Source organism: Myotis daubentonii, chromosome 9 (genome assembly GCF_963259705.1).
Source record: "Myotis daubentonii chromosome 9, mMyoDau2.1, whole genome shotgun sequence".
Lineage (NCBI taxonomy): Eukaryota > Metazoa > Chordata > Mammalia > Chiroptera > Vespertilionidae > Myotis > Myotis daubentonii.
This window is the reverse complement of record NC_081848.1, coordinates 85,159,490-85,183,133: the sequence shown is the minus strand read 5'-3', so window position 1 is coordinate 85,183,133 and position 23,644 is coordinate 85,159,490. Positions and strand designations below refer to the sequence as shown.

At 65.5% G+C, this 23,644-nt stretch overlaps 2 protein-coding genes across 10 annotated transcripts; one reads left to right on the top strand and one right to left on the bottom strand.

The window, feature by feature from the left end:
- Positions 1-2,286: 2,286 nt before the first annotated feature.
- DEAF1 (DEAF1 transcription factor) lies at positions 2,287-19,387 on the bottom strand. 4 transcript variants are annotated; one of them, XM_059710705.1, is made up of 12 exons: positions 19,099-19,387; positions 16,652-16,749; positions 15,961-16,090; positions 15,319-15,465; positions 14,847-14,986; positions 14,412-14,477; positions 13,060-13,186; positions 12,700-12,828; positions 12,116-12,244; positions 9,961-10,205; positions 3,901-3,990; positions 2,287-2,719 (listed from the first exon to the last, which is right to left on the bottom strand). In XM_059710705.1, exons 1-12 carry the CDS (start codon positions 19,385-19,387, stop codon positions 2,615-2,617), a joined length of 1,695 nt encoding a protein of 564 aa, XP_059566688.1. In that variant the 3' UTR covers positions 2,287-2,614. The 4 variants fall into 4 exon arrangements, with proteins under 4 accessions (XP_059566688.1, XP_059566690.1, XP_059566691.1 ...); XM_059710707.1 differs by having other exon boundaries at positions 3,901-3,987; XM_059710708.1 differs by lacking the exon at positions 9,961-10,205.
- A 47-nt stretch (positions 19,388-19,434) lies between these two features.
- TMEM80 (transmembrane protein 80) lies at positions 19,435-22,696 on the top strand. 6 transcript variants are annotated; one of them, XM_059710780.1, is made up of 6 exons: positions 19,435-19,609; positions 19,870-19,889; positions 20,541-20,634; positions 20,713-20,805; positions 21,630-21,695; positions 21,850-22,696. In XM_059710780.1, the coding sequence occupies exons 1-6, from the start codon at positions 19,435-19,437 to the stop codon at positions 22,053-22,055; spliced, it is 654 nt and encodes a 217-aa protein (XP_059566763.1). In that variant the 3' UTR covers positions 22,056-22,696. The 6 variants fall into 6 exon arrangements, with proteins under 6 accessions (XP_059566763.1, XP_059566761.1, XP_059566760.1 ...); XM_059710778.1 differs by having other exon boundaries at positions 21,630-21,731; XM_059710777.1 differs by having other exon boundaries at positions 19,870-20,008; positions 20,551-20,634; positions 21,565-21,731.
- The last annotated feature ends 948 nt before the right edge of the window (positions 22,697-23,644 follow it).

Genomic DNA, 23,644 nt, shown 5'->3' with positions numbered 1-23,644 from the left:
TGGTCAGGAGGCAGCCAATCAATGGTTCTCTCTTATCACTGATGTTTCTCTCTCTCCCTTCCTCTCTGAAATCAATAAAGACACCTGTGTTCTTTTTTTAAATAAATAAACGGGTTCCTTCCAAACACCTGCCCAGAAGGCCCCTCGGGGTGAGACCGGGAGGGGCCCAAGAAGGAGGAGCCGGCCCCACATGAAGCCCAGACACCCACTGACCCCCATCAGGCCCCTCCTTTCTTCCAAGGAAGCCCAGAGAACAGACCCTCCCCCCCAAACTGACTCCTGGCTCAGGGTGAGGTGGGAGCACGGGGTGGGGTGAGGGGTTGGCAGGTTTGAACTTGGGGAGTGCTCAGCTCGGCCCAAAGAGAGGCATTCAGGCCCGGGCTCTGCTCCCTGGGGTGCCCTGGGGCTCACCACAGTGCCCACAGCTCCAGCAGGCCCCCTCCCGCACACCTGAGCCCCAGCTGCAGGGCCCAGCCCCCATCCAGCGTCCTGGGCTAGCAGCTTCCTCCCTCATGCCCCCACTGCCCTCCCCCCCCCCCCCCCCCCCCCCGCTCCACCCCAGAGGGAAAGAGTGGACAGTTTACCCTGCAGGGGCTTTGCACTGGGCTGGGGACAAAGCTTCCCGCAGTGGGCTCCCCCCGCCCACCAGCCAAGGTGGCCGCTCGGCTGTCCTGTGAAAACACAGCTGAGCTGACTCCAGGTCAGAGCACAGCTCCTGCCAGAGCCGCCCAAAGCCTGAGGAGAGGGCTGGGTGCCGGTGGGCCCACCTAGGAGACTCCCTCCTCCCCCAAGGGCACTCAGCCACCCTCAGCCCGAGTGGTGTGGCCCAAGGCCAAGGCAGGGCAGAGCCACCCAAGCTGCCCGCCCCAAGACACAGCTCTCGGCCCCTCCAACCAGCGCAGCCCCTCGGACTTCCTGTCTGCCCACGGGAGGAGTGCTGGGAGCTGTCTGTCCCGCATGCTCTCTCCTGCATCTGTGGGGTACGGCTGTGCGGTGCCGGGCACCAGGCACGGCTCTGCCTGCGAAGATGGTCCCTCTGGGTGCGCACCCTCTCCTGCTCCTGGTCTCTGCTGCCGCCTCCTCCAAGAAGCCTCCCTGACCAGCCCCATCCCCTTGGAGACTTGTCCCATGGCCACCTGTCCCTGCTGAATAATAAGACTGTTTCCTGCTGGACAAGGGTCTGACGGATGGAGGTGGGGGTGCAGGGAACCTGGGCAGAGCCCAGCTTTGGTGGTTGCTTGAGTTTGGGGCACCTTCTTTCCGTACACATTTCAGAGAGGAAGGGAGAGGGGGAGAGAGAAACATCAACGATGAGGATCCCTGGTCGGCCGCCTCCTGCACGCCCCCTATTGGGATTGAGCCCGGCCCGGGGCGTGTGCCCTGGCAGGGAATTGAACCGAGGCCTCCTGGGATGCAGGTCAACGCTCAACCCCTGAGCCACGCGGGCTGGGCCTGAGGCCTCTCTATTGTGAAGAAAAGGGGAAGTGTGATTGTCCACAGTTCCAGGGAACCTTCCCAGGAGGCCAGCTGCTCCTGCAGGGCCTGGCCTGGGAAGAGCCGGTGCCGTTGTCCACGCTCCGGAGGCCGCAGACTGCGGACAGAACCCGCTGGCCAGACCCTCCCAGGACAGGGCCAGGAGGGCGTCAGGCTGCAGGTGGGCCAGGTTCAGACCCAACGGGTGCCCCACCTCTGCCAGCCTTCATTCCCCAGACGGTGGCGGAGGCGGGAAGAGGAAGAGGAAGAGCCAGCACACAGCTGCCTCACAAGCGCTTGGTCAACAAGTGACAGAAAACCCAGAGGAGCCAGCGCAGCCGCAGAGCGAGGTACCGCCAGGCGGAGGTGCTTCGGGGGGCAGGGGTGGGGGGAGCAGGGGCAGAGCCGGTGCCTGGGCACAGGCCCCACGCGACCCTCCGTGAGGTCTCCCGCCGCCTGAGGACCAGGTTCCACGCAGGGGCTGAGCCCTGAGGTGGCCCCCCCAGCACCGTGGGGCTCCGTGGTCAGTGCCGGACGGGCAGGCATGAGCTAAAGGGATGAGGTTACACGCAGGCTGTGACTTCCAAACTGGATGGCAGCTCCGAGGCCTGTGGGACCCGTCCCTGGGCAGCGCGGCCCTCGCACGCCTGCCTCTGCTCCTGGGGTGACAGCCGGGGGGGCGGGAAGATGGCTGCAGGGCCTGGTGTCCCCGAGGTCTGTGCACTTTCTCAGTCGAGGCTTTCTCACCACAAGATCAGGAGAAACTGAGGCAGGCCGACCCGCCTCCCAGTGTCTGGGAGGTGAGAGCTGGGATTGGGTGAGGGATCGACTTTACTGAGACACATATATATACACGCGTGTGACACACACAACACACCCGTGGGTACGACCGGACCCTCGTGATCCAATAAAAAAGCACCGTGAGACGCTTCTCCCCCGGCCGCCGAGGCCCGGCCTTCCTGGGGGCTTCCGGGCGGCAGGGTTCACTTCCAAGGGCGCAGGTCACCCCAACTCTGTTCATAACTTGGCCAGCAAGTTTGTTCCCCTTTTCAATGCCCTCCCACCCCACTCCACTGTGAAGTCCTCGAGGGGCCCTGGGCCCGAGACAGCGGGCACCGCAGAGGGGGGGGGGCCGGTGCCCTCACACGGCGACTTTCTCGATCACGCCCTCGGCGACCTGGACGTCGTCCCCCGGCACGGTAACCGACGCTGCCTGGCCACACATGTGCTGGTGGTCCTTCCAGTCCTGCACGGGAGGCACCGTCACAGGAGCTGCCCCCGGCAGCCTCCAGGCGTCTCCGCCGAGGCCACAGCCGGGGCGCTGTGTGCCAGCCTCGCCCGCCTGCACCTGAGGGACGAGCGCCCAGGCCAGCAACCCGGAGGAGCCTGACACTGAGACCCTGGAAGGCGTCCCGGGATCTAACGGACGGCGTCTGTGCAGCCTGGCCGGCGCGGCTCCTGGCTGAGGCCGGTTGATTCTCGGCCGGGGCATGTGCCCGGGTTGCGGGCTGGATCCCCAGCGTGGGGCGTGCAGGAGGCAGCCGATGGATGATTCTCTCTCATCACTGATGTCTCTCCCCCCTCTCCCTTCCTCTCTGAAATCAATAAAAATACATTAAAAAAAATACTGCCCTTCAAAGAAATACTTGTATCTGTGGTGCTGCCACAGCGCGGTTTATCATCGCAACGATGAAAACCGCAGCTGGAGCCGGGGGGCAGCGGAGGCTGGGGTCCGGGGAGGACGGGGCGGGCCTGAGCGAGGCCCCAGCTCCCTCACCCCCAGGTGGGCATGGAGCCTGGACCAGGGCTTGCCGGAGGCTGGACGCCAGGGAAGCCAACGGCCACGCTGTCCCTCCAGGCAGAGTGGCCTGGCACAGGGCGAGGTGAGGGTGTGGTACCCAGTGGCGTGCGGGAAGGCACTGGACACGCACACCTGGAGGAACAGGAGCCGGTCCTGCCACCCGGACGGGGTTCCCGACGGACATGTGCGGGCTCTGCGCTGTCCTGCCCCTCACTTCCTACGGGTGCTGTGAGCGGCCCCCCCCCCCGCCCCCGTGCCCAGGAAGCCCCTGCCACGAGCCCCACCCACACGGTCCCGCTCCGTCGCCCACCCGAGGACTTCTGCTGAGAATGGACAGTGCCTGGGCCCCACGGGTGCGTCCCTGGCCCGGGAGAGGCTGAGGGACACGTGTAGCTGTGTGGCCCGTCCTCCCACCACCATCCTCCTTCACGCAGAAATCCCCAAACAGGCCGAGGAGAGAGCTGGCGGGGCCCGGAGAGGCGGCCTCGAGGCCCCGGGAAAACACCCGTTTAACCTCCTTCGATGGAAGGCCGAACGGTGGGAACAGACACAGGGGCCCTGGGCTGGGGCGCTGACCACAGGCCGAAGGCCACGGTGAGCAGCCCCCCCCATGGGGAATAGCCTACCTTGCGCTGGCAGAAGGTGGAGCAGTAGTTGACCTTGTGGCAGCCGGTGCACTCGCTCAGGGCCTCCCGGCCACAGTTGACACAGGACTGCTGCAAGGACAGGGCCAGTCAGTGCCGGGCGACGCGGCAACCAGTGCGGGCACAGGCGGGAGGGCCGGTGCCGCCCCCATGCCCACACCCGTGCCCGCCACCTCCAGGGTAGCTGGTCCCGTTACCGCTGCGTGCAGAGGACCAAGGCTGGGGACAGAATTCTCCACGGGCGGTGAAGGCCTGGGCCGGACATGGGGGGCTGGCCCGAGGGGCTAGGGGGTCAGCAGATGCCAAGCGGCCCACACCCTGTCCCCGGCCCCCCGCCCCCAGCCCTCCAGCCATGAGGCTCCCTGAAATGTACATTCTGTGTAAATTACGGGGTTGGAGCTTCTCTCTCTGATCAGCTGAGGGCCGCACACAGGGACGCAAGCCTGACCCTGGGGGACCTCAGTTGGCACGATCGGGTGACACGGCGGGCACGAGGCCTGAGGTCAGCTCCAAGTGCAAGCGCAACAGGCAGCAGACGGGCACACGCTAGAACAAGATGTCAAACTCACAGACTGCATGCAGCCCACAACATATATTTCTGCGGCCCAGCCAGTGTAACGGTTCATAAGAAACATGTTAAGTCCCGGCTGGTCTGGCTCAGTGGATAGAGCGTCAACCTGCGGACTGAAGGGTCCTGGGTTCAATTCCGGTCAAGGGCACATACGTCCATTGCAGGCTCCTCCCTGGCCTGGGCCCTGGTCAGGGCGCATTCAGGAGGCAACTAATTGATGTGTCTCTCTCACATCAATGTTTCTCTCTCTTTCCCTCTCTCTTCCACTCTCCCTAAATATCAATGGAAAAGTGTCCTCGGGTGAGGATTAATTAAAAAAAATTTTTTTAACAAAAATTTTGTAACTTAATTTTTACAATATCCTGTTAGACATCATTATTAATAACAAACTACAATGTTCGTTAATGACTGATGACTATAATTGTGTTGCATTCATTTCCCTTACGCGCCTTACACGCAGGCGCACCATTTCTCTCCACTAACACCAGCGGCGAATATTTTAGCAGCCGATGGACATGTCATTAGTCTTGGACTAACTTGTTGGGTGTGCGCAACAGGAAATATTCGCTTTCGGAGAACAAGAAAAATAGGTTTATTTGTGTGACGCTTATTAACTTGTGCAGTTATTCAGCTTCTGGTAAGTGAATGCTCAAGAAAAAATATTAATTTTTATTACAATGTTCTATTATTTAACGATGACTCATTTGTTTCAGCCCTTTGCGTCAGCATGTCTCTATCGGAATAAACCACGTTTCTGTGAAAATGGAAGCTTTTGTTTTTTTGCGGCCAGACACTTACACCTGTTTGTGTGGCCCGTGTGAGCCTGTGGGTGTGACACACTTGCTTTGGGACCTGCCAGTGCCCACCAGCCCAGCAGGCCGCCCGGTTTCTGTTCTGAACTTCGGCTTCCTTCTTCGCAGAAGGCTATATTTAACACACGAGCGCTTCCACTCCGAAAACCGCCGCGGGCGCTGGCATCACCCGGGTCCACGTGCCCCCGGCAGGGGCTGTTCATGATGAAACCTGGGGGGGGGGGCAGAAGGAGCTGCAGGAGGGAGGGTTCCGCAGGGAGGGCGGGTCTGCTGGCCGGGGAGCAGGGGTGGAGGCAGCGGCCTGGGATGCCCCCCACAGAGGCTGCGGTGCAGTGGCCCAACCACGCGGCCACACGCTGGACCGGTGCCCGGCCGGCCAAGGGCACCGCTCTCCTGCCCGTTTCATCGGCTGCGCTGACTACACACATGGATGCGGCGGCCACGTCGGAGCTGGGACAACCTCCTGAGCGTCCGGCTGACTAAACGGGGCCTTTTAAGTTCCAGGCCGCGGGGAGCGGGCCGTCCAGGGCCACCCAGCCCTGCGTGCGCCCTCGTCATGGGGCCGGGCGAGGTCTCGCCCTCCGACCCCGTGGCCTCCCGTCCCGGCCTCGTGTGCAGACTCCGCAAGGACAGTGTGGCAGCTCCTCATGAGCTTCCCTCTCGTCACCAGGGTTTGCCCGTCCAACCCCGACTCCTTCCAATGTCGCGTCAACCAGAAGCGCCTGTGACGACAGGCGAGAGGCACAGAACCGGCCTCGGTCCTTCCACGGTGTGGGCCCAGGCACGGAGATTCACTCGCGACTGGCTGTCATTCATGTCGCCGCAAGTCCCCGACAGGCCACTCCGCACGACCGACCGCAGGAAACGCTTGGACCACGTGCGTCCTCGCCCGCCTTGCCGTGCCCGCGTCCCCAGGTCACTGCTATTGCCGCCGTGCTCCAGGGACGTGGGGTCTTCTCCCTCGTGGGGTCTTCTCCCTCGTGGGGGGCTTCTCCCTCATGCCTACGGCCCCCAGGCCCCCGAGGCCGCTGCAGGGAGCCTCCGAGGGGTGAAGTCTGCCTCGAGAGCCTTCCTTTTGCGGGAACGCGGCGCTGAGGGTGGCCCGTTCTCACCACATGGGCGTGACTGTTCCGGTCTGTGCACCAGCTGGCAGGTGCTGGGCCCACGTGTCGGGCAGGGGTGGCTCGGCCTGACAGGGGTGAGGACCTACCATCTCGGGGCCTCCATGCTCAGCTTTCAATAAAAAATAGTTCTTTTTGATTGAATTTCCTGGGGTGACATTGGGTTCAGGTGAACAATCACCTGTGCATTGTCCTGTGTGTTCACCAGCCCAGGTCAAGTCTCCTCCATCACCATTTACATTCACCCCTTTACCCTTGTCTACCCCCCCGCCGGCAGTCACCAAACCGTCTGTGCCCGTGAGTCCATACGTTGTCTAAGGACGACACATCGTAGCCCGGCCGGCGCGGCTCCGTGGCTGAGCCTCGACCTGTGAACCAGGAGGTCACGGTGCGATTCCGTCAGGGCACAGGCCCGGGGTGCGGGCTGGATCCCCAGCGTGGGGCGTGCAGGAGGCAGCCGGCCCATGGTTCTTTCTCATCACTGATGTTTCCATCTCTCCCTCCCTCTCCCTTCCTCTCTGAAATCAACACAAATATATTTTTTAAAAAGAGGACACGTTGCATCTACAGCCCAAGAGAAAGGCCTGTGACAGCCCAGCCATGTCAAAGGCGGGGCTCCAGCGGGGGGTCGGCTGAACCCCTCCTCACAGGCTGAGCCGCCTGGCAGAGGGTGTCAGAGGAACATGGAGCCAGCCTTCTAGGGCGGGGCCTGGCTGCCCCAGGGCACAGGGCCGCACCCTCCTGCCGGCGAGGGATGGCCACCTGGGCCTGGGCCCCAGGAAGAAGCGGCCGAGCTGTGGCTGCTCCCTCGTGGGAACGGCAGGCAGCAGCTGCTCCCGCCCCACCCGCCCCGCCCGGGGAAGCAACGTGTCCGCTCACCCCTGGAGAGTGTGGGGGGGTGAGGGGGGGCGGCAGGAAGGAAGATGTGGAACTAGGAGTGGAGAGCGTTCCCCTTTCGTTTCCTCGCCGGCCCCAAGTCCAGATCCCAGCGCAGCGGGCGCCCCCAAACCCGAGCTTCCACCTGCCCCTCCGGCCGTCTGTCCGTCTGTCCTGTGTCCCCACACTCGGCGCTCAGCAGCCTGGGCGAGGGGGGCTGGGCACGATTCGGGGTCATTCTACTGGTAAGTAAGGACCCAAGTGTCTGTTTCCCAGCTCACGCTCCTCCGCACAACCTGAGCCAGGGACACGCACACGGGCCTCCATTCCCTGCCGCAGACGCACCGGACCGCTCCCCTCCCCTGCAGGAACTGCCAGGCGGGCGGGGCAGGACGGGCAGCCCTGAGGCAGAGGGAGCAGCCCCACAGCGTCCCCGGCACCTCAGGGTCCCTCATCGCCGCCCTTTAAAACAATCCCCAGGGCTCGCTTCAGCAGCACGTGCACTAAAGCTGAACGGTACAGAGATCAGCATGGGGGGGGGGACAGACTCCAACCGTCTCCACCACGCACACGCCAGGGTCCAGTGAACCGCCGGAAACGACCAGGCGCGCAGGAAGGAGAGCGCGGCCACAGCCACGGAGCCGAGCAGGTCCCAGGCCCAGACCCGGGGGCCCGCGCCGGGTCAGCTGAGGAGACAGGAGCACGCTCAGCGCACTGGAGGCAACGGGCCCACCGCGGGGCAGCGGGACACGAGCAGGACGGGACGCGCGGGACAGCCCGGCAGGCGCCGCACCTGCTCCTCAGCCAGAAGACGAAGCCCCCAGTATCCCCCAGCGAGGGGGCAGGTAAGCTCTCCCAGGGGGAATGATGAGAGGGGGGCGACGCAGGGGAGGGGGGACCAGAAGGGGGGCGACGCAGGTCCCGGCACAGGCCGGGTCACACGGCTGCCGGGACCGGGTCTGGTACTTTCTCTACAAGCATCTTTGCCACAGAAACGGTCACCATGTAACTCACTGCCCGAAGGTCATTTCGCTGTAAAAAGAAACAAAATAATTGGCTCACAGCTCGCTTTCTGTTTGGTCGGCTGGTTTCATTTCTCCGTGGAGGAGGCAGGTGCCTGGTCCGGCTCCACGCACCAAGCGGCTGTCACTTTGGTTTCATTTCTCCGCCGGGAGCTCAGCCACTCCTGTTTTCACGTTATTTACGGTCTCAGCCCCACGGGGTCCATGCTGCAGGGTCCACACTGCAGGGTCCACGCTGCTGGGGGTCCACGCTGCAGGGTCCACGCTGCTGGGGGTCCACGCTGCCAGGTCCATGCTGCTGGGGGTCCACTCTGCAGGGTCCACGCTGCTGGGGGTCCACTCTGCAGGGTCCACGCTGCTGGGGGTCCACGCTGCTGGGTCCACGCTGCTGGGGGTCCACGCTGCAGGGTCCACGCTGCTGGGGGTCCACGCTGCTGGGGGTCCATGCTGCAGGGTCCACGCTGCTGGGGGTCCATGCTGCAGGGGGTCCATGCTGCAGGGTCCACGCTGCAGGGGGTCCACGCTGCAGGGTCCACATTGCTGGGGGTCCACGCTGCAGGGTCCACGCTGCGGGACGTGCTGGTGGCGCCTTCCGAGAGCGAGTGCTCATCCGCAGGCCACTGGTGCCAAGACTTGGTTTCTCGTTTTAAAACCCACCACCCCGGGGCCTGAGGGCACAGAGCCGAACCCACGTTATTTGGGTGAATAATTGCAAATCTTCTGGTCCTTGAGCTTTCTCTTCCCTGAAGCTCGGCCTTCGCAGGGATTAGTGGGAGCTGCGCGCACACACTGTGACCGCGCCCAGGGCCATGGAGATAGAGGGGAAGGGAGGTGGGCAGAGGGAGCGGGACAGGGAGAGAAGCCGCGATGGGAGAGAAGCCCACGGACCGGCTGCCTCCCGAACACGGCTCTGCGCCGGGACTGAGCCCGCACCGGGGTCCGGCCCTGGACCGAACCAAACCTGCGACCCCTCGGTGTGCAGCCTGACGCTCTGACCCCTGAGTGACCAGCCAGGCTGGCACGACATGTTTTCAGTATTTAAAATCATCTCTCTCTTCATGGGTAGAAGCAACATTTCTCTTCCTTGAAGACAAATTAATCACTGGCGCGGGCGGGTTCTAGACTTATGGGGAGTCGCCTGACGAGGTGCAGCAATGCCTAACCACTGAGCCCCCAGCATCAGTGTAATGTCATGGTCAACTGTAATTGAGAGTGAAACATTTTTAAAGGAAAACAGTTAATCACATGTTAAGAAGTCATTTAGGAAATGAAAAACCATAAAAGCTCTTCTATCCTTTGACCTCTAAGAAGTAGAAATAAGTGAAAACGTTTTCTTGCATAGAATTTTTTTCTTAGGAAATTTGATGGAAGCAAGTCAATCTGACTTTTGCTTGCACACCCCTCGCACACTTGCTCTGAGTGAGGAAGCTCAGTTAACATCACGCCGCCACCCCCAGCACACACAGCACACAGCACGACGCCCCCCCCCCCAGTCCTGACGCACTCCCAGCCTCTCCCACGCTGGGCGCGAGAAGGGGCGGAACCACGCTGCTCACCACCTTCCCTGACTCTGACTTGTCTCTGGCCACACCAGGTGTGGCCACAGGCGTGGCCCCCGCGGTTCCCCGCGCTCACGTTACCTCCTTGCGCTCGGCGTCCTGCACCCGGGCCTGGGCCGCGGCGGCCTCGCGGTAGGAGCTGGCCTGCTTGGCCTGCTCGAAGAGCGCCTTCAGCTGCTGGGCCGTGCTGAGCAGGGAGTTGACCATCTCCTCCAGGTACAGCCAGCTCCGCGGCTCCGACAGCTCCAGCCCATTGACCACAGCGGGCGAGACGGCTTTGGCGGGGTGGGAGGGTGGGACCGCCAGGGCCGGCAGGGAGGTCAGCACTGGAAGCAAGACACAACCAGCATCAGTGCGGCTCCCCGCTCCCCAGGGCCGTCCGAACCTCACCCACGAGCGGAACGCAGGGCGGTCAGTGGCCGAATGCCGCGGGGCCTGCTCCTCAATGCTCCGGACGTGGGAGGCCACTCACTCGGGGTCTCCTAGCTCCTCGGCCCAGGCGGGAGGCCAGACATTCGGTGACAGACACAAACCGCGAGCAAAATGCACCAGGCAGGGCGGCCGCGAGCTTCACTGCCCGGCCGGCCGAGGGGACAGCGAAGGGGAGGAAGGGGCTCCAGCATGAGCCTCACAACAGGGAACCTCAGGACCCGGGGCGGGGCCTCTGCTGGGAGCCCGTGACAGGAAGCACGCACATCACAGGGGCACACCTGGGACTCAGCGTCAGCACAGCCACCTCGGCTTAGGGGTGAGTGACTGAGCCCTGGCCGGGTGGCTCCGCTGGCTGGAGCGCCATCCCTTACACCAAAGGGTCACAGGTTCGATTCCCAGTCATGGCACATACCTAGGTTGCGGGTTCGATACCCGGTCGGGGACATGCGAGAGATAACTGATCCATGTTTCTCTCTCTCCCTTCCTCTCTCTCTGAAAACCAATGAACACGTCCTCGGGTAAGATAAAAACAAAAATGCAAACCCTCACTTTTATTTGTTTTTATTGTTCTTTAATCCTCACCCGAGCATATTTTTCCATTGATTTTTAGAGAGAGTGGAAGGGAGGCAGAGAGACAGAGAGACACAGCGTTGTGAGACACGCTGACGGGTTGCCTCCTGCACCTGCCCCGACCGGGCTGGGGAACCTGCCATCGAGGCACATGCCCTTGACCAGAAATCGAACCCTCAGCCCTGGGTCGGTGGGCTGACGCTCTGAGCACGGAGCCACAGCAGCCGCCACAGCAGCCGCGCAAAAACCTCCATTTGAAGGCGAGCAGTTGGCGGCGTGGAGCCCGCGGCGGCCCTGGCTGCAGGGAGCCCGGGGCGTCTGTGGTCGCCCTGATAGAGGACGAGAGGACTGAGGCTTCTCGGTTCAGAGCAGAAAGTTACAAAGATGGGAGGGAAGGGAACCAGGACCCTGTGGTTTCTGTGCTTTGGGCGAAGCGGGGACTCAACACACAGCCTGGGACGGAGCCCCCCAGCAGCAGGGTCCGGGGCTGCCGGGGGTCCACACCCAGCCCTCCAGGGAGAGCGCCCGTGGGAGCACGCGCCCCCTCCTGGTGTAAGCACTCCCCACCTGCCGTCACCTGACGCGGTGCTGGAGCGGGACCAGCAGCTCCAGCCCATGGACCGGGCCGGCCCTCGGCTTTGCAGCACCATCCCCGCGAGGAGGGTCAGGACCAGACCCCCAACCCGAGCCCCCGGCGCCCGCGGTGCCAGAGGCCGGGAGCTCGGACAGCGGGCAGACCTGGGGCAGTGCAGGAGCAGCGACAGGACAGGTGGCAGCCCGTGAGAGCAGCCATCGGTCCCGGCCTCCAGGCACCCGCCGCGGGCTCGCCACCCAGGCCCAGCCCAGGCCCTCCCCCGGCCCGGGTGCTAGAGGTGCTGCCGGGGGAGGGGCAGAAGCAGCGTGATGTCAGGGGGGGATTTGCACGGGAAAAGGGGGCATGGAACAAGCAAGGGAGACTGAGGCCTCGTCTGTGGGGCGAGCCCCTCACGGTACGGAACGTGCCGGTCCTCATGGGGGAAGGTGACCCGGGCTTCTCGGGTCACACGGTCTCCGGACACACACGTGCCCAGGCGTGCCCAGGTCCTCATAAAACCCTGTGACAAACGGGGTGGGCACGGCCCCACCCCGGGGCATCAGCAGACAAAGCCAAGCACGCCCTCCTCACGCAGGATGCCTGCCAAAGCAGCGGCTCCGAGGCCAGCCGCCTGCGCACGCGGGAGCTGGCCGGACTGACCTATTTTGGGGTGCGCAGTGGGCAACGCAGCTTCCGGGAAGGGCGCGACCTGGCAGCTGTCCTGGTACCCGGGGTAGTGGGGCTCCGCGTGGCCGACCCGGCACGGGGGCTGCACGCCCGCCTCTTGCACTGCAGCGAGAAAGTAGGGTGCTTGTGACCGGCCGCGCGTCCCCCGGGGCAGCTCCCGCCACGCGTGGCAGCGGCCTGAGACGGGTGGGTCTAACTGTGCCGGTGACGGGACTGGGACGCAGCAAACATTAGTTCCCAGGGTCCCTTCCCCAGCGTGGCTGCTAGAACACACACTGCACACGTGGTCACGCGTGTCCCCACGGGCCAGCACTGGACTAGAGGGGGCTTGGCAGCTGTGAGCTTTTCAGGTGGCCTGGTCCTGCCCCGCTCATCACCCCCCTCGCCGCCCCCCGAGCTCCCTACGCCCCCAGCTCATGCCTCCGGGTGCCACATGGCTCCCCACCAACGGAACCCCCTGCCCGAGGCCCCTCCAGGTGCCGGGCCGCCTACAAGCCCAGCTGGGCAGGGCGAGGCGGCGAGGCGCGTGCGGGTCAGGCGGTGCCGAGACCACTTGCCTGTGGCTCCCGCGAAGACGTCCCCCTGGGCCGGACTCTCCGAGATGACGGCCGTGGCCTCCACAGTGGACGCCCGGTCGAAGGTCAGTGCGCCCGAGGTAGTGATCTGTCCTGAGGGGGTCACAGTGACTGCAAGAGCAGAGGCGGGTTTACGCTCGGCGGGGCCTCGGAGGACCCAGGAGCCCGGCCGGCGGGGGCACCACGCGCTGCAGGCTCCTCCGGGGCCGTGAGAAACGGACCGGCGCCTGGGGGCGACCCGGGGCTGCCCGCAGAGGTCGGCGGGCAGGGAGGGGCAGCGGGGTGGAGCGCTGACAGCAGCGTGCGCGGGGCGGGGAGGGGAGGAGCGCGTCCAGGACTCACAGGTGGTGGCGGCCGTGGCCGGGAGCAGCGTGACGTTCTTGGGGGCCTCCTTCCTGCCCGGGGCCGCGGGCAGCTCGTTCTCCTTCTTGCGCCGCTTGTAGGGGACAAAGAGCCGGACAGGGCCGCTCTGCGGGGAAGCACAGAGACAGGCGCTGGCGTGAGCGCGGCTCACGCTGTCCACGGGTTAAGAGGGGCCCGGCTCCGCTGTCCACGGGGCCAGCAGGAGGCAAGCTGCGCTCAGAACCCCCGCTCTGTCGGCCCCCAATTCCTTCCAAGGACAGGACAGATACTTTCGAAGGAACACAGGAGAGTCGGGTCACTGTATGGGACGTCCAGGAAGCCCGAGAAAACAAGGGACCAGGCGAAGGAGAGGGACGGCAGGCCCTTGGTCCCAAAGCAGGAGGAGGCACCGCGGTCACCAACTAACAAGAAACCCCGGGGACCAGCGACACCAGGAAAATGGGAAGGTAGCGGGAGCTCCGAGGGGAGGCCCGGCCGATGGCTGCGTGGGAGAGGCCCCAGGCCTCAGGGACGCGGTCTCGCGGGTCCCCGAGCCCCAGGAAGGGCCCACCTGCTCGGTGTGCAGAGGGGCCTGGGCCGACCTTCTTGGCCACCAGCTGGGGAGCCTGGCTTTTGAGTCTAGAGCTTCTATCTGGTTTCCTGGGCAGTTTCCACGTCTTTTCTGAGAGTGCCCTCTGACGAGACGCAGTCATTAAAAGTGCCTGGCCCTGGAGCGTGCTGGGCTGGCTGGAGCGTCGTCCGTACACCAAAGGATTTGGGTGAGATTCCCAGTGAGGGCACATGTGAGAGGCAACCGATTCTCTCCCCCTCTCCCTCTCCCTTCCTCTCTCTGAAAAGCAATAAAGTTGTGTGTGTTTTTAAGTGTCTGGCCTGGCCAGTGTAGCTCAGTGGTTGAGTTGACCCATGAACCAGGAGATTCCCGGTCAGGGCACATGCCCAGTAGGGGCGTGCAGGAGGCAGCTGATCAGGGATTCTCTCTCATCACCGATGCCTCTATCTCTCTTTCCCTCTCCCTCTCTGAAATCAATAAAAATCTGTTTTAAAAGTGTCTGGTTTGGGGGTTCAGCTTTCCATTACCTCAAGACGCTTCCTCTGATGTTCCCCTAACAACCGTTCTGAGCTGACCAGGCCCCAGCCAAGCCATCGATCGATCCCCAGAGTAGAGTTTGAAAACAGAATTTGAGCAGGAAACTGGTCTGAAGGGGTGCCAGGGACACGGGGGGTGGGGGGGGCACACGCCCAAGAGGAGTGAGGACAACCTCTGTGCACGGCAGAGGCAGAGGAAGGTGGAGGGGCGCCAGGGCCGCCAGGCGCTTGACCTCTGCACTCACCAAGGTCATGTCGTCGCAGCAGGCGGCACAGGTGCAGGAGGCCGCGTGAGGGTTCAGGATCCCGTCCTGGAATCAGAAAGTGCCGCGACCCGTCAGACTGCCCTGAACGTGAGCTGTCCGTAAAGACAAGATCCTGCGCCTTCCAGAACCTTCCCTACACTCCCTCCATGATGCTGTTGCTGGTGGTCGGACCGACCCTTTTTTCCAGGATGTCGATTCCACAGCATCCTCCCCGTATCAACTCCCAGGAAGCCAGGCTGGGCCAGGAGCCGCCGCGCCTCGCCCAGGCCTCCCGCCACCACCCGGGCAAGCGTCGCCATCGCCCCGCTAGAAGCATCGGGAGATGAGAGACACAGAGGTGACCACGTGGCTGCCCAAGGGGCTGCCCGCGGTGTGAGCGCAGCCCTGATGCGGGGAGGGGGGAGAGGTGTGCACCTGGATGAGGCACTGCAGCGGCCGCCCCGCGTAGCGGATGCTCCGCTTCCAGTCCTTGCTGCTGGCTCTCCCGGCCATGGCTTCGAACTCCGTGGGGCTGTACCAGTTCTCCCCCTGCTTGATGCACCGGCCCCGGCCTCCTGGAACGAAGGTCCGCGGTTCCCGCCTCCTGCCGGCTGGTCCCGGCCTGCGGGACCTCACCCACTCCTGCGTGGACCCCGGCTGCGGGGCAGATCTGCCCGCGCTGCCACGCTGAGCTCGAGGCAGCTGCCCGGCCAGAGCCCGCGGCCTCGGGTCCCCATCTGAGCCAGGGACAGGCTCCTCGGTCCCGCCTCTCCCTCGCCTGGGTCACCGCGCTTCCCGGTTCCCCACCACCACCACCACCCGGACCTCCTGGGAGGCCGTGACTTCGCCTGTGTCCTTAACTAGCTCGCGGGCCCAGGCTTGACGCAAGGCGGCAGGGCCTGCCTACCTGAGCCCAGCCGGTTCTTGTAGAGGGTGCCGCTGATATTGCGGCAGCGCACGGGCAGCTCGCTGTCGTACACCGACGGGTCCCAGTTGTACTTGCTGCCCCCTTTCTCTTGCCCGGGCGCCAGGGGGGTGGGAGGAGACTGAGGACCTTGGCACAGAAAGCATTTGGCGGTGAGACCCCGAATGCGCCGGGTGGAACCAGGACGGTCAGTGGCCTCGCCGAGTTCCCACGGCGGGTCCCAGGCGGTCCCCGCAGCACCGCCCTCCCCTCCAGATGAGGCCCTGCAGGCAGCTCTTCCTCCGCTGGGAAAAATCCCACTTAATAACATTTGCTATTCCAGCCCTGGCCGGTGTGGCTCAGTGGCCAGAGCATCGGCCTACAGGCAGAAAGGTCCCGGGTTCGATTCTGGTCAAGGGCACATGCCTGGGTTGCGGGCTCAGTCCAACTTGCAGGAGGCAGCCAATCCATGATTCTCTCTCATCATTGATGTTTCTATCTCTCTCTCCCTCTCCCTTCCTCTCTGAAAGCAATAAACATATGTTTTACAAAATAACAATAATTGCTATTCCAAACTGACTACAAAAACAAGCAAGTCAACCCTCAGGATACACCCCACGGGCTGTGGGGCGGGCGGGCCCGTACCTGGGGTGAGCGGAGCGGCCGGCCCCTTCAGCCCCGTGGTCTCCACGATGCTCCCGTCCGTGTGCACCACGATCAGCGTGGCCTTTTCCGTGTTCAGGCTGTCCCCGATCTGCAGGGCGGTCCTGCCGGACTAGGGGGGAGAGTGCACCCTAAGTCGTCTTGGGGACGGCCGTGGGGGTGTCGCCTGGCGCCCTGGGGCCTGCCCCTGCCGTGAGGTTCTCCCTAATGTCACCACAGGGACGCCTGCCACGCCTCGTGGGTCTCTTTCAAACATGTCACCAAAACGTAAATGCAGAGCCTACAACGAGGAGAGTCGACGCCAGGCTGCGAGGCCCCGAGCACACCGGGGGCCGCCTGCCGAAGCTACACAGTCAGCTGCCTCAGAAAACCCCGAGACAGGCCGCGGCCGACGTCCCGCGGGAAAGCAGGCAGGGCCGGGCCATGGGGGACACTGGCCCTGGTGGACACCGGGCGCTCCCACCCCAGGGGCCCTGCGCGGCCACCTGGCGAGGGGGCAGGAGCGCTGTCCGCTGACCCCGGGGCTCGGAAGGGTCCCTCCACCCGCCCACACTGCAGGCTGGTCCCACTGCAGCTCTGCCCCCCCAACCCCCCGCCTCCGGCCGCTGCACAGCTAAAGGAGGGGGCCGGGCGGAGCGGACCCCGGCCCTGGACCGCTAGCGGAGCAGCTCACCAGAACGTGGCCCGAGAGCGAGGCGGCGTTGGCCACCGAGGTGGTGAAGACGTTGTCCGCCGAGGCGCCCACGTTGGCCACCGTCACAGTGGTCACCTCTGCAACACAGGAGCCCGACTCAGCGCCATGAGCCCAGGCTCCGCCGCCGCCAGGGTGCCCGGCGCGGGGCTGCTCCTCACGCTGGCGCCGTCGCACGGAGGCCTCACCGACATGTCTGGACCACAGCCTGACTGGTCAGTTCTTCCAGGGAGAGGCCGCCCGCCTTGGGCAGCGCCTTCTGCTGCAGCGAGGAGCCACCCAGGAGAGCCCCTCCTGCACCCAATGCGCCCGCCCAGTGTCCCGGGCGGCTCCGCACACTCCTGGCTTCTGTCCCCTTGGAGGAGAGAACCATGCAGGTCCACAGCCACGCCCACCAGACAGGTGAGCTCCGCTTGCTCTGCCCTCCCCAGCGGGGTTGTGGGGAGGCCCTCCTGGCCCCGCCTCCCCCCTTTACTTCCTCAGAGCCCTGTGCGGAGGGAACCCTGTCTGAACACACATTCAAGTCTCAAGGCCACACCGCAGCCCTCTGCCCAAGGGGGCGGCCTCAGGGGGCACCTGGAAACTTCCGAACCTATGTCCCTGGGAACAGGTTTTATGGCTTCAACACATGCAGAACACAACGACAGCCCAGCCGGTGTGGCTCAGTGGTTGAGCATCAGCCTAGGAACCAGGAGGTCACGGTTCCATTCCCGGTCAGGGCACAGGCCCGGGTTGTGGGGCTCAGTCCCCAGTGTGAGGCGTGCAGGAGGCAGCCAATCAGTGATTCTCTCTCATCATTGATGTTTCTATCTCTCTCTCCCACTCCCTTCCTCTTTGCAATCAATAAAAAATATATTTAAGACAAATAAAAAACACAACCATAAAGTTTTGCAGGGGGAAAAAATGACATCAATACAACTTTCTCACGTTATGAAGAGTGACATCACATTTCTGCACACGGAAACATACGTGCAAAGAGGACAAAAACCTGAACAAAAACTTCCCGGTGTGAAACCCCAACGTCGACCCAGAGTTTAGCAATGAAAAATGAACCCTACGCGCCACACAGCCTCTGAGGACCCTGAACAGACCACACCTAGGCACCGGCGCTGGGCCCCACGGCTAAACGTGAACACACACACACATACACACACACACACACGGACCAGACAGACAAGGCAGGCAGGGCAGGGGTAGGTGCTGAGAAGGTTCTGGAAAGAGCACAGAGTGCAGAACAGCAGGGGGTGGACTGGCACAAGGAAAAGGGGTTCAGGGAGCCGATGTGCATGCAGAGCCAGGTGTGCAGGGACGACAGGGCACACAGCAGGTGCAAGGCAGGTGCCGGGGAGGGGGCGGGCTGGCCCTGGGGCTTGTCAGGGGAGGTGCATGTGGGGGACAGGTGCTTAGGGCAGGCATGTGGGGCAGGTGTGAGATGGTCGGTCCAGGTGTGCGCGGGCAGTGTAGGGTGTGGGTGTGCAGGGTGTGGTGCGCGGGCGGTGTGGGTGTGCACGGAGATCTGTAGGGGCAGGTGTAGGGTGTGGGTGTGCAGGGAGGTGTGCAGGGGCAGGTGCAGGTGTGGGTGTGCAGGGTGTGGTGTGCAGGCGGTGTGGGTGTGCACGGAGATCTGTAGGGGCAGGTGTAGGGTGTGGGTGTGCAGGGAGGTGTGCAGGGGCAGGGGCAGGGTGTGGGTGTGCAGGGGCAGGGGCAGGGTGTGGATGTGCAGGGAGGTGTGCAGGGGCAGGTGTGGGTGTGCAGGGAGGTGTGCAGGGGCAGGTGCGGGTGTGGGTGTGCAGGGTGTGGTGTGCAGGCGGTGTGGGTGTGCACGGAGATCTGTAGGGGCAGGTGTAGGGTGTGGGTGTGCAGGGAGGTGTGCAGGGGCAGGGGCAGGGTGTGGGTGTGCAGGGAGGTGTGCAGGGGCAGGGGCAGGGTGTGGATGTGCAGGGAGGTGTGCAGGGGCAGGTGTGGGTGTGCAGGGAGGTGTGCAGGGGCAGGTGTGGGTGTGCAAGGCGGTGTGCAGGGGCAGGTGTGGGTGTGCAGGGCGGTGTGCAGGGGCAGGTGTGGGTGTGCAGGGAGGTGTGCAGGGGCAGGTGTGGGTGTGCAGGGCGGTGTGCAGGGGCAGGTGTGGGTGTGCAGGGGCAGGTGTGGGTGTGCAGGGCGGTGTGCAGGGCCAGAGTGTGGGTGTGCAGAATGGTGTGCAGGGGCAGGGTGTGGCGTGCAGGCAGTGTGCGCGGGGCAGGTGCGCGGCAGGCGTGCGGGACAGGTGTGCGGGGCTCTGTGGGGTGAGGGTGTGGACTGGTCGGTGCGGGGTGCAGGCGGTGCAGGTGTGCGGAGCAGGTGCACGCGGGGCAGGGGTGGACTGTCGGGCGCAGTGCGTGCAGGGAGGTGTGCGCGGGAGGGGCGGGCGGTCGGCGCGGGCCGGCAGCACTTGCCTGCGAAGGCGGCGGCCGCAGCAGCCTCGTCCGGGCCGGGCAGGGCCTCGGCGCCCATGTCCATGTGCCTGGGCTCAGCGGCCATCACCGCCACGGCCGTCACCCGCCGCGTCTCGCGCTCCGCCTGCGAGTCCCCGTCCTCCTCCGAGTCCTCGTCCCTGTGGAGCACCGGCTCGTCGGCCTCGCTGCCCGCCGCGGCCGCGGCCGCCGCCGCCACAGCGGCCGCGGCCGCCACCGCCGCCGCCTCGGCCAGGCCCAGCTGCTTGGCGGCCGCGTCCGAGTCCTCCATCCGGACTCCGCCGAGCCCGCCCGGCCGCGCGGCGAGCCGAGCCGAGGATGCCCGAGCGGAGGCCGAACCGGCACGAAGGGGCCCAGGCGAGCCGAGCCGACGGCCTGGAGTCCGGAACCGAGGGCCGCCGAAGGGGCGCGAGCGCGGCGCGGGGCATGCCGGGACGACGGGGCGGGGCCGGGGCCGGGGGCGGGGCGGGCAAGATGGCGGCCGCGCGGCGAGGTGAGGGCGCGGCCTGCGCGGGGCGCAGGGAACCGGGTCCCGGGCGGGGGCGGGGGCGGCGGGGAGGGGGTCGGCGGCCCGGTTCTCCCCGGGGCAGGACGGGCCGGGCCTGTGGCGGCCCCGCGGGGAGCCCTGCCCGCCGGGGCCGCCCCTTTGCCCGCCGCTCCGTCCCTCCTCACGCCGGCGGCGTGGACCGGCCGCGCGCGGTGCCCGTGCCCAGCCCGTCCCGGCGCGGCCCTGACCGCCGCTCTGCCCTCCAGGGAGCGCGTCCCCCGCGCCCGTATCCTGCGCGGCGCCCCGTCCTCGGCGCCAGGACCCTTCCGGTTCCTTGGCCTTTGACCCCCGCCCCTTCCCCGAGTCCCAGGAGCGAGTGCCCGGCGCCGCGACTGGCGGGTCCAGGTGACTTCCGAGTGGAGGCTGCCGGGCACCTGCCTGCCCCCTTGCGCCCGGGAGTGGAGGGCCCGGGGCCGGGAGTGGCCCCCCCCCGGGGGGCTGACAGTGGGGGGGCCGGGAGCGGGGGGCCCCTCAGAATGCGCTCAGCCCTGTGGCAGAACACACCCGAGTGCGTTGCTCCGGAAAGCTGGAGGCGGTGTCTAACTGCTCCCCAGTAGAGAGAAATAGACTTTATTTGGAGAAAACAATCTCCTCTCTCCCTGGCTCGTACCCGGGGCCGTGGTCAGGGTGATGCCACCTGGGCACCCGGCTCTAGTGCCTGCTGTGCCCGTCCCCTGCTCTCGGCCAGGGTGTCCCTGTGAGGGGCGGTCCCGGCCCCCCCCCCACACCGCTCCCGGGGCACCAGGGGCCGGACTCCGCGCCCACAGGTGCCTAAGCTGGAGGCCGTGCTTGGGAGGCCGGGCAGCCCCTCTGGCCCGGCCCTGGGTGGGCGCCCCGGGCGGCACGGCTGCAGGACGAGTCCTTAACGGCTCCCCAGCTCCCCTCAGTCGTCCTGCAGGTGCTGCTCTGCCTCGGCGGCACCTACGCCGCCCTGTACGTCCTGGCCACGCTCCTGCTGATCGCCTACAAGAGTGAGTCCTGAGCCGGCGGGGGCGGGGCGGGGGCTGCCAACGCCGCCGGCACCTGAGCCCGGGGTGCCCGCCCTGCAGGCCAGGCCTTCAGTTACCCCCAGGATCGCCTGGTGCTGGACCTGACTCTGCTGCTGCTGACCGCGGCCCTGGAGGCAGCCCGCTGGCACTGCGGTGAGTGGCCTGGGCGAGCGCGGGCACTTAGACACAGGCGGCTGGCTCCCCGCGACCTCTGAGCGGCCCCTGGAGACACCGGGACACGCGCTCGAGTGCTCCGCCAGTTGCCGGCGGCTCGGCTTTCGGTGAATTAAGTATTAATTCGTTCATTGAGAAGCTTGGTCCCGGACGCGTCCTGGGAGACAGGGCTCTGTGGGAAGCAGGGGCCGCTGGGGAGCAGCGCTCCCCTCGCAGCCAAACGCTCTGCTCCCCCTGCGCCCCTCCCGAAGCCGGATCGTCGGTTGGTCTGTCTGTCTGTCCCCACCAGGACCGCTGGCGGAGGTGGGAGGCCCTGGAGCTTCTGCAGGAGCACAGCGTGCCCTTGGCCCTGCACGCCTCCCCAGCTCACCTCCAGGCCGGCTTCCCGCCCTGTCTGCCCCTCGCACTCCAGGGCAGGCAGGCGCTCGCTGGCACTGTGGCTGCTGCGTGTTCGCCCCCCCCCCCCCCACACACACACCCCGGCGGCCGCCAGGGCTCAGGGGACCCAGAAGCACGTGGGCCCTCCTGCTGAGTGCGTGGGCCTTAGTGTCCGCTGTCACAGACCAGGCTCCTGCCGTGGGCGGGTGGCCAGCGGCAGTAGAACCGCCTGCCCCACCCAGCTCCCCCACGGTGGGCCCCGGGCAATGGGCATCCGCATTGGCCACGATCGCCCCATTTGTGAACGGCGCCGTTGCACATTAGTTTTTCTGGGCCTTCACCCCGAGGGAAATAGCTTAGGAAAAGGCGGGAGAACGCACTCGGGACGGTTTTCGGGAGCCTGACCCTCTGTCCCACCCACTCAGCTGACCCAGAGGCCAGGGTGAGGTCAGAGCTGCGGGCGGTCCCCACCCTCCTGAGGACAATGCCCCGTGAGTTTTGCTTTCCGACACTGAGCCCGGGGGTAGGTGGTCCTGCACTGGCGCCCGCCGAGGTGCAAGTGTGCCACGGGTGCGCTGGCGTTGGCCAGCCTCGCCCTCCGGGTGCCCGCGGCCTGGCACTCACCGTGTTTGTTCTGCTCTCCAGGCACTAAGGGCAACCTGACGGAGACCGAGCTGCCCCTGGCTGCCAGCCTGGTCCTCACTGTGGCCAGTTCCCTGCTGTCCGTCTACTTCCTGCTCTGGCAGACCCTGGTGCTGTGGGCGGACTCGGTCCTCAGTGCCACGCTCCTGGTGCTCCACGGCCTGGAGGCCACCCTGCAGGTGGTGGCCATCGCTGCCTTCATCAGCTAGACAGGCTCCTCGAGGCCCTGGACAGCCCGGGGCCTCCGGGGGCCCGCGGCCGAGCGAAGGCATGTTCCTGCCGGGTGCTTGGGGGCAGGACCAGGGCAGAACCAAGTGTGGGTGATGGGGCCGGGGCGGGCTGAGTCAGGGCCTGCCCTGGGACAGACCTCGGGTGGCAGTGGGCTTCCCCTGGCACCGCCCGGCCTGGCCGGCCCCTCGAGGTGTGCCAGGCCGCACACATTTTCTCGCTGCGGCAGCATTCCGCACAGGTCTGTGCTCCGTGGGGCCCACACGAGGGGAAACAGCGGGGGTGGCCCAGGCCGAGTCCCGGGTGGAAGATGCTGGGAGCCGGTCAGCTCTGTGGGTGCCTGTGGGCCCCGCAGCTCCTGCCCCCGGGCCCTGGCTCAGCCGACACCGCTCTCCCGGCCCGGGTAGGTGACAGCCACCGCAGGGCTCAGGTGTCCTGGCCTTGGCCATTAGAAGGCCAGTCACGTTTGCCCTGAGCGGGGCGGCTCCACGCCTGCTGTCAGCTGATCCTCTAGTCACCCCTCCCGTGTCCCTCTGGAGCGTGTTTTGTTGGAATAGCACGTTCCAGTGGGTGTGTAGTTTCTCCTCACTGTGTTTTTAAAATAAAGAGTGTGTACACCTCCCCGAAGTTCTCCTGACTGAGGCCGCCTCCTCCTCCAGGGCTCCCTGGTCAGGGGCCCACCTCTGGCTCCGGCCCCTGCGGCCCCCGCTGGGCCCTCAGCACATCTGTCACCTCGGCCACAAAGGCCGGGACACCGTGGCTACCCCAGGCCCGGCCCTCCCCCTCCGGTCAGTGTTGCTCCTGCAATGACGGGCGTGGAGTTCAGACGCCGCTTTGCCCCCAGGAGGGGCGAGGGCAGGCGAGGGCCTTCCCTTCTGGGTGCTCAGCGCTGTGGCAACCAGGAAGCCCGTGCTCCCAGGGCTGGGCCTGAGGACGAAGGCCACTTCCTGCTCCCCCTGCAGAGGCACCCCCTGCATAGGCACCCCTGCACGGGCACCCCCTGCACAGGCACCCCTGCAATGCCTCCAGACCAGTCCCTGGGGCCCAGGCACCAGGGAAGTGCAGTGTGGGTGGGCCTTCCTGCCCCCAGGGGTCCCCCAAGAAACCGGCTGTGCCAGCTGAGAGCAGGTGCATACCAACTGCCCAGCCCTCCTGGGCTCAGGCCCCCAGACCCTTTTGGTGCAGCCTTTTCAGCGCCCCCAGCCCCAGAGAGCTGCTGGACCCGGTGCCCACCTCCACCTGGGCCTGCCCTCTGCCCCTCTGCACTTCCTCCTCCTCCACTCACGGCAGAGGCCTGGGAGGGAGTCCGTGCAGGAGGAAGCACCCCTGTCCCTGGCTGGGCTGAGCGGGGAGGCACTGCCGGGAGCACTCCCGACCCCACTGGCTCCCGACCCTAGGCGCCCCAGCCGTCCACCAGACACCCCATCCCTCGGCGCCCACTGGGCTGGTGCCAGAGAATAGAGGCTTCAGGAGTTCCTATTGAGAAGGGACCCCCCCACCCTGAGACACCCACTGACCGCAGCCTGGCCCTGGTGCTCCGCGACCGGCGGGGGCTGGAGAAAAGGGGACT

Excerpts from the sequence above, each read along its gene's own strand:
- DEAF1 (XM_059710705.1), bottom strand. The coding sequence starts at position 19,387 with ATGGAGGACTCGGACGCGGCCGCCAAGCAGCTGGGCCTGGCCGAGGCG. Across the intron at positions 15,466-15,960 it reads GGCCGCTCCGCTCACCCCAG|GTCCTCAGTCTCCTCCCACC; the intron begins GTACGGGCCCGC and ends TTCTGTGCCAAG. Across the intron at positions 13,187-14,411 it reads GCTGCGACGACATGACCTTG|AGCGGCCCTGTCCGGCTCTT; the intron begins GTGAGTGCAGAG and ends GCTTCCCCGCAG.
- TMEM80 (XM_059710777.1), top strand. The coding sequence starts at position 19,435 with ATGCCCGAGCGGAGGCCGAACCGGCACGAAGGGGCCCAGGCGAGCCGA. Across the intron at positions 20,009-20,550 it reads GCCGCGACTGGCGGGTCCAG|TCGTCCTGCAGGTGCTGCTC; the intron begins GTGACTTCCGAG and ends AGCTCCCCTCAG. Across the intron at positions 21,732-21,849 it reads GACACTGAGCCCGGGGGTAG|GCACTAAGGGCAACCTGACG; the intron begins GTGGTCCTGCAC and ends TCTGCTCTCCAG.